The sequence below is a fragment of the Lycium ferocissimum genome, chromosome 9 (assembly GCF_029784015.1).
Source record: "Lycium ferocissimum isolate CSIRO_LF1 chromosome 9, AGI_CSIRO_Lferr_CH_V1, whole genome shotgun sequence".
In the NCBI taxonomy this organism is placed as follows: Eukaryota; Viridiplantae; Streptophyta; class Magnoliopsida; order Solanales; family Solanaceae; genus Lycium; species Lycium ferocissimum.
In genome coordinates this window covers 35727073-35740555 of record NC_081350.1, presented here as the reverse complement: position 1 = coordinate 35740555, position 13483 = coordinate 35727073, and the positions used below count along the sequence as shown (strand labels likewise).

The following is a 13483-nucleotide window of genomic DNA, read 5'->3' as shown; positions in this document are numbered from 1 at the left end:
TGGCTGAGCAGACACACTGTGTCCTTTTCCCTAAAACGGTTGACTTGTTCTCCAGGATATGTTTTCTTTTTATTGGTTTTATGTTCCATGTCAACAACATGTGATATTCACGCATTGAACTTGATTTGTGACAAATTTGTGTTTTATAGGCACGGTTTGAGCATACATTAGATGTTCAATATGTATTGAGCTATAAAAAGAAACAAGGCTTTACATACTTTTGAAAAAGGCTTCTATACCACAAAAAAAGTCTAGAGGTTAATCTATCGAAAATATGTAACTGACTGATATGATCCTAAATGGCACAAATGACTCAACTACTCAAACTTCTCCAAGGATTTGTATTGGAAGCGGATTCATGGAGGATGAAGCTTTGGGAGCATTTAAATGGAGTCATTGGAGGGCCTTCAAGCTATGGGAGAAGAAGTCAAGAGTCCAAGGCCTGCCTTTTGCCTCTTAAAGTGGCTACCATTGCAAGACTTGGGTGATTCAAGGCGGAAGATGGCTATTTGCACGGAGGGCTATTTGTGCAAGTGGCTACTTTGTGCAAGGGGGTTGTGATTGCAAGAAGGCCATGCATGCAAGGTTGATTAGAGGCCATCTATGCAAGAGGGACGTGTTTGGCCATTGAAGGCCAATCACTCAATTAAAGACTACACTAAGAAGACTAGCAAACAAGACCCTTACTTCATTAAGGGTAGCATTGTAATTGCCTAATAGTCCTCTTTACTTAGCTTGTATGTATAGCTTGTCTTTCATTTCATTACTTAGACTTTGATGATGAATATTTGAGAGATACTCATATTTTGAGTGATAGATTGTTAAGTAGAATCTAGTGTTAGTTTAGTCATATGATGGTGGATTCCATTGTTGGTTGTAGAACCTTTTATTTCCAATGAATTCATGAAGATTGTTCATTTGTGGATTTCAAGTGAACTTCTTGCCTTAATTCATATTGTTTTGGTTCTTTTGGGTGTTTGAATTCAAATTAGAAGGGTTTAGGTTTAATATACCTAGATTTGTCTATAGGATTCCCCCATCGGGTCAAGTATCTATCCCTCTATTTCTCATCCCTTATCTTCGTATTCTTTAATTTTTCGCGTTTGAATTGATTTGGCTTCATCCCCAAATCGATTCGTTATCACTGACTTCCAAAATATACCCTCTAACTATGCATTATCTACTATTAACTTCAAGTAAATACATTGCACCGCCAGGTCGAGCCATTTCCATGGAGTTCATGCAGGAATTCCCAGGAGTTCATGGAGCCATTTCCACTATTTCTGAAAGATATTAAAAGTTATGTTATTTATGTTAAAAACTTTATTAAACCTGATGGACCGTGTAAAAATCTCAATTAAAAAAGCAAAAGAAGTATGTGGACTTATTAATTTATTTGTAGAGAATTCGTAAAACCAACTCAACAAAAATAGAGACTAAAGTGGTGCAAGCGAAACTCAAACCCAAGCATCATGCAAGGACTTACGGGGTACAAGAATCAATTGCGCACCAAACCAGCGGATATCTCTTAGGATTCCTTTTAATTATAAGTATAACTGTTATTTAAAGTATATACACCATATATATACAAAATTTTCCGAGGTTAACGGGGGCACGAGACCTTAGTATATCATGGTATTTACGAGATTTCCTGAGGTTAACGGGGACACATTATCGGAATACCGAGAACCGGCGAGTACCCACAAGAAGGAAAATTTCGAAACAAATTTCTGTCCCAGAGTATTTATCCGATAAGGTCATGTCATGTTATATCCAATCATCATACACCTGTTATTTTAATACTCTAAACTTCGTATATATATATATATATATACACACACACACACACACATACTAGATGGCGTATGCCCGTCTTTCTTTACACGAGCCCAACATTTTAAATTATAGTGTATTTATATATATGTAGTTGTGTTAGGATAGTGATAATATATATCTTTTATATTGCTAATAAACATACATAAGTTTGTACTATTTTTATGCATATATATATATATATACATGCTCAAAACACGATTAATATAATATTTTAGTTTGTGCTGCGTATCTAAAACTTTATTATTATTAGTGTTTGCTATGAATACAAAGTCGGCAAAAATTTATTAATACTTTTTAAAAGAGAAGACTTGCTTAAAAGGAAATTATTTTCGTCTCTTTGAGATAAAATAATAGCAATGTTTAAGCCTCAGTTGATACTTTAAATTTTAATTCGATTAATTTAAAGGTGTAAAGTACTTATTATTTTTTATCAAATTTTTATTTGGATAATTCTAATTCAAATTATTAAATTAATTTGTTTAAAACGAAATAAAGTAGAAATTTGATTTTCTATTTAACCGAAGAAATACTATTTTTTTATTTTTAGTAAATATTCTCGGTTTAGCTCATTTTACTTGTCATTTTGTCTTTTGCACGGTTTTTTTTAAGGAAATGTCAATTAAAATTATAATTTGACTAATTTACCTTATTCATTATTTGATCTTCATTTGATATTATTTTTTTCTTTTGCGACATTAATCTCTTTTTTCACATTTATTAGAGTAAGAATAAAAATGAAAAAGTAGTTAAATTCTATCTTATTTTAAAATATAAATATTTTAAGTATATTTATTTTAGTAAACATAACGGATAAATGACATGGCGAATAGCAAATACAACAGTTCAATATCTAGATTAGATCTCAGGCTAATATAAAAAAAGAAAGAAAATTGTATGATTTGACTACTTAACCTTTTGAAGAAAAACAATAAAAACAATAATATGGGGTCCATATTTTTTGCTGTACAATAATTTCATTTGCTCCCACTAATGGGTTGATACGCATATGGCAATGAATCCATCGTTATTGACTTAATGGGATACTTTGGAAATTACACGAATACTGCTTGATTTTTTAATATGGGATGCACTTTTTTTTTTTTTTTTTTTTATTACTTTACACTGTTTTTATGCATATATATATATACACTATGCTCAAAACACGATTAATATAAGATTGTAGTTTGTGCTCCGTATCCAAAACTTTATTATATTAGTGTTTGCTACAAATACAAAGGCTGTAAAAAATTTATTAATACTTTTTAAAAAGAGAAGACTTGTTTAAAAGGAAACTATTTTCCTCTCTTTGAGATAAAACAATAGCAATATTTAAGAATCGAGTTGATACTTTCAATTTTAATTCGATTAATTTAAAGGTGTAAAATACTTATAATTTTTTATCAAATTTTGATTTGGATAATTCTAATTCTATTTGTTAAATTAATTTTACATGTTTAAAACGAAACAAAGTAAAAATTTGATCAACACGATTAATATAACATTGTAGTTTGTGCTCCGTATCCAAAACTTTATTATATTAGTGTTTGCTATGAATACAAAATCTGCAAAAATTTATTAATACTTTTTTTAAATTTTTTAAAATTGCTTGGAGTTTAGTATGGGGCCCACCTTTTTTTTTCTTTTTTTTTTTTTTGGGTGGAGACGGACGACGGTCCACCGTGCTTCTATATAGTTACTAGACGGCCTATGCCGTGCGCGTACGGGCCTACACTTCGGATTATAGTATATCTATGTATATGTAGTTGTGTTTAGATAGTGATATATATATATATATATATATATATATATATATATATATATATATATATATATATACTACGTTCAAAATATGATTAATATAACATTGTAGTTTGTGCTCCGTATCTAAAACTTTATTATATTCGTGTTTGCTACGAAAATTTATTAATACTTTTTAAAAGAGAAGACTTGTTTAAAAGAAAACTATTTTCCTCTCTTTGAGATAAAATAATAGCAATATTTAAGCATCAGTTGATACTTTCAATTTTAATTTGATTAATTTAAAGGTGTAAAATACTTATTATTTTTTATCAAATTTTGATTTGGATAATTCCAATTCAAATTATTAAATTAATTTTACATGTTTAAAACGAAACAAAGTAAAAATTGATTTTCTATTTAAACGAAGAAATGCTATTTTTTAATTTTTGGTAAATATTCTCGGTTTAGCTCATTTTACTTGTCATGTTGTCTTTTGCATGGTTTTTTAAGGAAACGTGAATTAGAATTATAATTTGACTAATTTACCTTATTCATTATTTGATCTTCATTTGATATTAATTTCTTTTCACATTTATTAGAGTAAGAATAAAAATAAAAAAAGTAATTAAATTGTATCTTATTTTTTAAATATATATATTTTAAGTATATTTATTTTAGTAAACATAACAAATAAACGACATGGCGGAATAGCAAATACAACAATTAAATATTTTGAAGAAAAGTAATAATATGGGGGTCCAAGGCTTTAAGCCTTGTTTAATAAATTCACTTAGGAATAAGAGGAATTTACTTGGCATAATTAATCGTTCTTCATACATACTTTCTTATCTTTGGAAAAAGCATAGAAAGAAATAATCTTTTCTTATTGGTAAATAGTCTAGATTCACATAGAGGTTAAGTGCATCTATAGAAATGATCCATTAGAAGTATATCAAGGTCGATACCCATAATCATATACTTTATCTGACGGGGACACAACCTTGGTTCTTTTTAATCATATATTTACAACTCTAAATTTCTAGTCACTTTAAATTAGTCCACAAACTAAAACTCCTATAAAACTCTTTTTCTGGAATACACCAGGACCGCAAGATTAGTATAATACTTGTTTAGTAAAATTTTCACACCATATTCTCTGGGGGATTCGACCCCAACCTTGTTGGGTTACTATATTTGACATCGTCCGTTTTACGCTATTAAAAGGTGTAATTTGAGCATATCAAATTTTAGCGCCGTTGCCGTGGAATACGGTTTTGAAATTACTAAATAGTGTTTACTCTTCTTAAAGCCTTTGTCATATTCTAACATACCTTGTTTGCTACCTTGTAAACCAGGTGATTATGGCTAACAACGAACTTCCAGTCGACAATGTTTTTGCTGATGAGTCAGAAGCAGAGGAAGACTTTGCATCTGCTATAATTCATCCGAGAGTGACTGCTACTACTTTCAAATTTGATAATTCCCTCTATCATATGCTCAAACAAGAGGGATACTTTCGGAATGCAGTCGATGATGACCCTCACCAATATATAACAAACTTTCTGGATGTATGCTATCAGCATATCCAACGGGGTGTGGCTCAAGAAGCGGTTCAGCTGAAACTTTTCAAATATTCGTTAGCCGGAGAAGCGAGAAAATGGTTCACAAAGCTGCCTCAAAACTCTATTGCTACATGGGAAGAGATGGTCAAAGTGTTTCTCAGGAAGTGGTATCCCCCGAGTAAAAGAGGTGAAATTCATGATCAGATTTATGAGTTCAAACAATGTAATGGGGAACAACTTTTTGAAGCTTGGGAGAGGTACAAAGAATATTTGGATAGGAGTCCAAACCATGATTTTCCAGATAAGATTTTGAAGGAGAAGTTCTACAGAGGGTTGGATCTTATGACCCAAGCAATAGCCAATAATGCTGCCAGCGGGTGTTTCATGAATAAGTCATATGCTAATATTACTGATATACTTGATCGATTGACTACACACAGTCAAGCATGGCGTTCGAGTAATTCGGATGGGTTATCACTTGGGACACCATTGATTCAAAATATTGTGAAGGATAGCCAGGAAACGTAGCAGACGTTGGCACAATTGGCCACTAGTCTCTCTTTACTGACAAAGACGCTTGATGAGAGGGAATCAAAGAAGGTAAACATTTGTGAATATATCTCAGCATACCACCTGGAATGTACCAATGTCACAAGGGTCCATATCACGAGGGCCCCCTACAGCAAGTTGAGAATGTTCAATATGCAGATTATGTAGCAAAAGGGGATATTTCTGGTCCAAATCAAAGATATTGGAGACCTCAACAAAGGCAGGGTGCATACAACAACAACCAAGGGAACTACAATAACAACTATGGTAGATCGAACCAAGGTAGATACAACAACAACAATGGTAACTTCGAAAATAGAAGTTCCAACCTTTACATTCCACTAAAAGGGCAGTCTAATGATCAAGGTAGCTCGGGGTTGGAGTCAATGCTTTAAAAAGTGTTGGCAAGTCAGACAAACACTGAGAAGACATTATCTGGGCTATCAGAGACAGTGGTTTCTCATTCAGCAGCTATTCAAAACCTTGAACAGTAGATGCGTGATCTTTCTAGAGAACAACATCCTGCTAGAAAAGGAGGACTTCCTAGTGATACTATTCCAAACACGAAAAAATGGTAGTGATGTGGAACGTACTTTTGTCATTAGCAAGAGAAGCGGTAAAATACTTCAAAGTGCTGATAAGAAGGTGGTTGACCTAGATCCAATTATTGAGGAAGAAGAGGTGCATTCTGATGTGCCTATAGTAGAGAATAAGGTCCATAGTGAAGAACAAGTTGCTGATATTCTAGAGGTTGCTGCTGATACAAGGAAACACACGATAAAAGGGGCTCTTTGCCCTTTGACTCAGATGTACAAAGCAAAACCTCTTTTTCCTTAGAGGTTGGCAAAAAAGAATGATGATGCTAAGTTTCAGAAGTTCTATGATCAGTTGAAGTAGTTAATAGTGAATTTTCCATTCTTAGATGCTGTCAAAGAGATGCCCGGATTTGCTAAGTTTGTGAAAGATTTGCTTACGAAGAAAAGGTCTATTCAACATGAGACAGTGAATTTAACTCATCGTGTGAGTTCGATTATTGCTTCCACTACAGTTCAGAAGAAGGGAGATCCAGGGGCGTTTACCATTCCGTGCAATATTGGGCTTCATGCATTCACTCGTGCTCTGTGTGATAATGGGGCGAGTATCAACTTAATGCCCCTTGCTATTTTTAAACAATCCGAATTGGGGATGCCTAGGACGACTTCTATGCGATTACAGATGGCGGACAGATCTATTAAGAAGCAGTTGGAGCTATAGATGATGTGTTGGTGCAAGTGGGTAAGTTCATGTTGCCTGCTGATTTTGTTATTCTGGATTGTGCGGTTGATAGAGATATTCCCATCATCTTGGGAAAACCCTTCCTTGCTACGGGCAGAGCGCTTATGGACTCTAAAAAGAATGAAATTAAGTTCCGAGTGAATGATGAAGAAGTGACTTTCCAAGTAAGCAAGGGGATGAAGTTGCCAAGTGCTTATGAGAGTATCTCGGTTATTAATTCGTTTGATGGGATTGATGTTGTCGAACATAAAATGGAAGAAAAAAGTCTGGGAGAAGCTCTTGCTGCAGTTCTGATGAACTTTGATACTGATGATATGGAAGGCTACGTGAAAACTATAAATGCGCTTGAGGGTCTGGGTTCTTACCCTTACCACCCAAGAAAGCTTGATCTTGACCTTGCAAATAGAACTACTCCACCAGCTAAGCCTTCTATGGTTGAGCAACCAAAGCTTGAGCTTAAGCAGCTCCCATTACACTTGAGGTATGAGTTCCTTGGTCCGGACAAGACATTGCCAGTAATCGTTTCAGCATTACTGACTGACGAACAGATTGAGCGTTTGGTGGAGATTTTGCGCGAGTACAAACGTGCTATTGGTTGGACCATAGTAGACATTCGGGGTATTCCTTCTGGTATTTGTGAGCATAAAATTCAGCTAGAGGAAGACAGCAAGCCGAGTGTTGAACATCAGCGGAGATTGAACCAGAACATGCAAGAGGTCGTGAAAAAAGAGATCATAAAGTGGTTAGATTCTGGGGTAGTGTATCCGATTGCAGACAGCAAGTGGGTGAGTCCTGTTCAATGTGTTCCAAAGAAAGAAGGTATCACTGTGGTGCCTAATGCAAAGAATGAGCCGATTCCGCTCGTACGATTCTTGGATGGCGTGTTTGCATGGACTATAGGAAGTTGAATACTGCCACTTGTAAAGACCACTTTCCTATGCCGTTCATAGATCAGATGCTGGACAGACTGGCTGGGAAATCTTACTATTGCTTCCTAGATAGATACTCTGGCTACAATCAGATCAACATTGCCTTAGAATATCAAGAGAAGATGACTTTTACTTGTCCTTATGGGACGTTTGCATTCAGCCGAATGCCACTTTGGGTTGTGTAATGCACCACCACTTTTCGAGTGCATGATGTCGATCTTTTCGACATGGTAGAGGACTTCTTGGAGGTATTTATGGATGATTTCTCTGTCGTAGGAGATTAGTTTGATGATTGTCTTGACCATCTGGGTCAAGTGCTAAAAAGATGTGAAGAGATAAATCTCGTTCTAAATTGGGAGAAGTGCCACTTTATGGTGAAAGAAGGGATAGTCCTCGGTCACAAAATCTCTTAAAAAGGAATTGAGGTAGATCAAACGAAGATAGATGTGATTTCTAAACTTCCTCCACCCATCTCAGTCAAAGGTGTCTGGAGTTTCTTAGGACATGCTGGGTTCTACAAGCTCTTCATCAAAGATTTCTCCAAGATTGCTAGCCCGATCTGTAAGCTTCTTGAAAAAGAGGCTAAGTTTGTATTTGATGACAAGTGCCTAAAGGCATTTGATGAATTGAAGGAGCGCCTCACTACTGCTCCTGTTATTATTACTCCTGATTGGTCCCTGCCCTTTGAATTGATGTGCGATGCGAGTGGCTTCTCGATTGGTGCTGTGCTTGGCCAGAGGCACAATAAAATTATGCACCCGATCTACTATGCTAGTAGGAATCTTAATGCGGCGCAAATGAACTACATGGTGACTGAGCAAGAGCTGCTTGCTATAATATATGCTTTTGAGAAGTTTCAGTCCTATTTGTTAGGGTCTAAGGTTGTGGTGTACACTGACCATGCTGCGTTGAGGTATCTTATAGCGAAGAAGGAAGTTAAGCCGCAACTGATTCGTTGGGTCCTTTTGTTACAAGAGTTCGATTTTGAGGTGAAAAGGCACGAAAGAGTCCGAAAATCAATTCTTTATCATCTCTCTGGCTTGAGGAAACGGGGTGCCAACGGAAAGAACTTGATATTGAAGATGCGTTTCCAGATGAGCAAGTTTTAGCGGTGTCTATGCAAGTGGCACCTTGGTATGCAGATTTTACTAATTACTTGGTGACTGGTATCATTCCTGACAAGATCAAATTTTATCAGAAAAAGAAGTTTTTGCGAGATTCTCGTCAGTACAATTGGGATGACCCATACTTATTCAGAACTTGCACTGATAACATTATTCGGCATTGCGTTCCAGAGAGTGAGGTATTGGAGATTTTGAAGGCTTGCCACGACTCTCCAGTCAGAGGACATTATAGTGGTACGAAGGCTGCTGCAAAGGTTCTCGAATGTGGTTACTATTGGCCTACTCTCTTTCATGATGCTAATTTGATGGTGCGTTACGTGATCGGTGCCAACGGCAAGGGAATATTGGTAGGAGGCAAGAGATGCTATGAACTTTGTAATGGAAGTTGAGGTTTTTAATGTTTGGGGGATTGATTTTATAGGACCCTTTGTAAGCTCTGGTGTCATCTAGTACATCTTGGTGGCTGTTGACTATGTTTCTAAATGGGTAGAAGCGGTGGCCTTACCTAATAATGAAGCCAAGAGTGTCATGGGATTCTTGAAAAAGAACATATTTACTCGTTTTGGTACCCCGAGAGAGATAATCAGTGATGGTGGTTCTCACTTTTGTAATAGAGCCTTTGCGGGATTGATAAAGAAGCATGGAGTCAAGCATAGGGTGGAAACTGTCACACCCCAATTCCGGTAGGGCATGATGGGCACCCAACTCTTTCTTAGATCTGAGCGAACCCTCTGGCATTCACATATATCACACCTCGAGATGTACCTGATCCTTTAGCGATCTGCCCTGTTATACCTTTCTATTTACTTTCCCTTTCATTGGTGATACTTTTAAGAACCTTTTGTCACGACCCCACACGGGCGGTGACGGGTGCCGGTAAGTGCCCACCTGCGGAAAAGCCTCTTATCTGTATTCTATTCGTCTTCACAACCATATAAACGATACGATCATATCTTACTCCACATAATCATTAATGACCTTGTGGAGTAAGATATGATTGTATCGTTTATATGGCCCACTCGAAGAGCACGAATAGAATACAAGATAAGAGGCGCGTAGAGGGGTATCTGCGCGCACCCGCACGCGCGTGGGCCGTGACGAAACCCTTTATCATCCTCAGACAAGTGGGCAAATTGAGGTCTGCAATCGGAGATAAAGAATATTTTAGCAAAAATGGTGAATGCGAAACGAATCGATTAGGCCGCAAGCTCGATGATGCTCTGTATGGCTTCTTGATCGGCTCGAAGACTCGATTGGGATGTCTCTCTTTTCAAGCTAGTTTTTGGTAAAGCATGTCACCGCGAGTTGAACTTGAACATAAGGCCGTATGGGCCTTGAAGAAATTGAACATGAATTGGGAAGAAGCGACGAAACTCGAGTTGTTTCAACTCGATAAATGGATGAGTTCCGTATCGAACTGTGAAAGTGCGTATACAATACAAAGAGAGGATGAAACAGTATCATGACAAGAAAATCCTAAAGCGGGAATTTTACAAGGGTTATCCTGTCCTGCTATTTAATTCCAGATTGAAGCTGCTATCGGGCAAATTGAAATCAAGGTGGTCCTGGTCCTTTGAAGCCCGTAAGTGTCTCGCCCGGCACGGAGAAATTAAATTGAAGTCCGAAAGATGGAACTCGGCCATTTAAGGTGAACGGGTAGAGGGTGTGCTACCGTGGTTGCGATGAGGGAGATAAATTGTCGATCGATAGGTTGAAGCACGCTAGGAACGATCGACCGAGAGTAAACATGGGTAACACCGTCGTGCTGCGACGTTAAATTAAGCGCTTCTTGGGAGGCAACCCAAGTTTAAATTTTTGTACTTTCATTTTTTTTTTTTTTTTAGGTTTTTAGTGTTTAAACTGTTTAATGGGTGTTGAGTGCGCAGGAACTGAAACTCGAAAAACCAGTAAAGTGACACCAGAGCACAAAGACGGGTCGTCGACATGTCGACGGACCGTCAATGTACAATGACGGTATGCAGAGTTGGTAATCTGAGAGTTAGCAACTGCTACTCTACAGGTAAGTAAGTCGACGGACCGTCGACACCGTCGATGTGCAAAGACGGTCCGTCCTTTTACTCGTCAACAGGTTAGTGTTTTTCTTAGTTTTTGGGTCGTAAATACGCAAAGACGAGGAGTCGACATGTCGACGACTCGTCCAAAAAATAAAAAAAAATACTCCCAATCGAACAGTCGTGATTTTAAACAAAAATAACGAGCAGAGGCATATAATTTCTAAACTCCCAGAATCCGCCTTTCACTCTCCCTCAACCTCTCCACTTCTCCATAACTCCCCATAAATTCCTCCATAATACACCACCATTTACAATCCATAAAACCCTAAACTTCACCATAACTGAAATCCCCAATGAGCTCTTGCCACAAAAAAAAACAATTTTTTCTCTAATTTTTTTAGTTTTACTCAAGTGTTCTTCTAGTTCTTCACATAATCGGGTATGTTGAGTGAAATTCGGCCCTTTCTTGGTTTTATTTTAGTGATTCTGTTCGAAAATGTATAATAAGCATCACCTAGGGTTCCTAAATTAGTGTATATAGAGAATGGGAACTAGGTTTGTGTTTATACCTTAATTAAATATGTCGGGGTTGTGTTAACTGGGTTGGGGGTTGTTGACACCCAATTTTTGACCTCCAAATTCAAATTAACTAGTCAAGCTTCTTGAATTTCAAACAGAGTAGAATATTCTTGAGAGAATCAAAAAATACTTCCGTAACGGTTTTTAGTGTTATTTTTCCATTTCATTTGGCAAAATATCCTAATATACATTATTATGTTTTTACATAAATTTTTTAGTGTTTATCATGTCTATTTTATCAATTTAAAAATCAGTTTATATATAAAAAATAAATAAATAGGTATTTTAATTAAGTATGCATCTTGATTGTTAGTTTTAAGTATTCACGACTCAATTATTATAATCAATCTCTTTTGCAATTAAATATTTTACTTTGTTAAATCAAGAAGCTTAATTAGTCAATTGGATGATTATTTTATGTCAATCTTATTTCAATCGGGTTGGATGGTTAAGAAATAGGCTTTGATTTAAAAAGAATTGATTTCAATATGTCCACAAAAATGTAGTTACAATTGAAATGAAGCTATTCTTTAAAACCAATTGGGGTCATTTCTTTTAACTCCCAAATCAGCCCATACTTTCTATTTATTGATTTTTCGATTAATAGCCCAAGTTCTAAAAAACCTGATCCAGCCCAATTCAATGAACCCGACCCACTTCAATTATAATCTTATTTCAATCTGGTTCCTTTTGCTTTTACAGTCTTGCTCACCCATTTTGGGTAATAGTATTGATGATGCCTGTCGATTTCTCCTTGTCCAGCTTGCAAACGGTAACTTTGGTATTTTTTCAATTTTTCAATTAATTTTTGCTGGACTTCTCCTGTAAGACTCGGATTTCAAGGATTTATATACGAATTTGATTTAATAGACCAAATTAAAGTTTAGCTATATCTTATGTGACATGGATGGTAAGAACAAAGGTATGATGCTATATCTTTTGGTGTCGCTGCTTTGTTAGTATATGTGTCATGTGTGTATGCACGTTCGAATGTTCTGAGTATAGAGTGCAGCAAGATGATACGCTCGAGATGTTAAAGTTTTCTTTTTCTTCTTTTCGCATTAGCATTCTAACAGGCTATTTACTCTTTGACCCATTAATCAGATGTCCAAACTTTACTATCATTCTATTATAACTGAAAATCATACGGCAAAATTTACGTGTGTTTTGTGTGTGCATCTAATCAAGTTTATCACGCAGTTTGTATCTTTATTGAGATGTGCAAAGAATGTGCTAAAGATATATAAACAAAACTTGCGCGAGTTTGTCATGGCATATGTAGCTTGAAGTTGATGGGAACACATAGAAATATCAAAGAGATAAACATTGTAAATTTTAATTTATTTACAGTTGATTAGGATACCAAGGGCTTGATGTGCTAAATATTGGATCCTAAAATTAGAAAGCGAGCTATTATCAAACTTTGTTGCTATACATAAACTAATGCGATCATGTGAGAACTATTATGCATTAAATAAAGTTCTTCAATCACAATTATGTTAAGCTAATTATGTTGTACCTAAATATTATTTAAGAATAGTGCACTTAGGTTCTTTACTGTGATGAAAGCATAAATTATACTATGAAATAGCTTCAGCTTTCAATATTTGTTTTCTTTACTTCAACATCTGCGCACGGGGGCATCTCAATGATATTGAGATGCAAAGATAAGTAATTTTTTATAATCCATTTTTATGTCAATAAACTTGATTTTTTTTTCCTTTAAAATAACTAATAGAAATGACAAACTAACAAAAATATATTAATAGTAAATATGGGGCTCCATAAGTCAATATCAATCATATTATAGTAAAAAAGAAAAGTTGTCATTCTTTTTTCTTTTTTTTTTTAGCAACAAATTGAAACTTTTCTTT

The 13483-nt window shown here is 35.7% G+C and overlaps 1 protein-coding gene and 1 non-coding gene across 2 annotated transcripts; one reads left to right on the top strand and one right to left on the bottom strand.

The window, feature by feature from the left end:
- Window positions 1–5328: 5328 nt before the first annotated feature.
- Window positions 5329–5434, bottom strand: LOC132032239 (small nucleolar RNA R71). The gene has a single exon (XR_009408386.1). It is a non-coding gene; the product is annotated as a small nucleolar RNA R71 (small nucleolar RNA).
- A 1189-nt stretch (window positions 5435–6623) lies between these two features.
- LOC132031847 (uncharacterized) lies at window positions 6624–6941 on the top strand. Its single transcript, XM_059421736.1, has one exon. The coding sequence runs from the start codon at window positions 6624–6626 to the stop codon at window positions 6939–6941; it is 318 nt and encodes a 105-aa protein (XP_059277719.1).
- Window positions 6942–13483: the final 6542 nt, after the last annotated feature.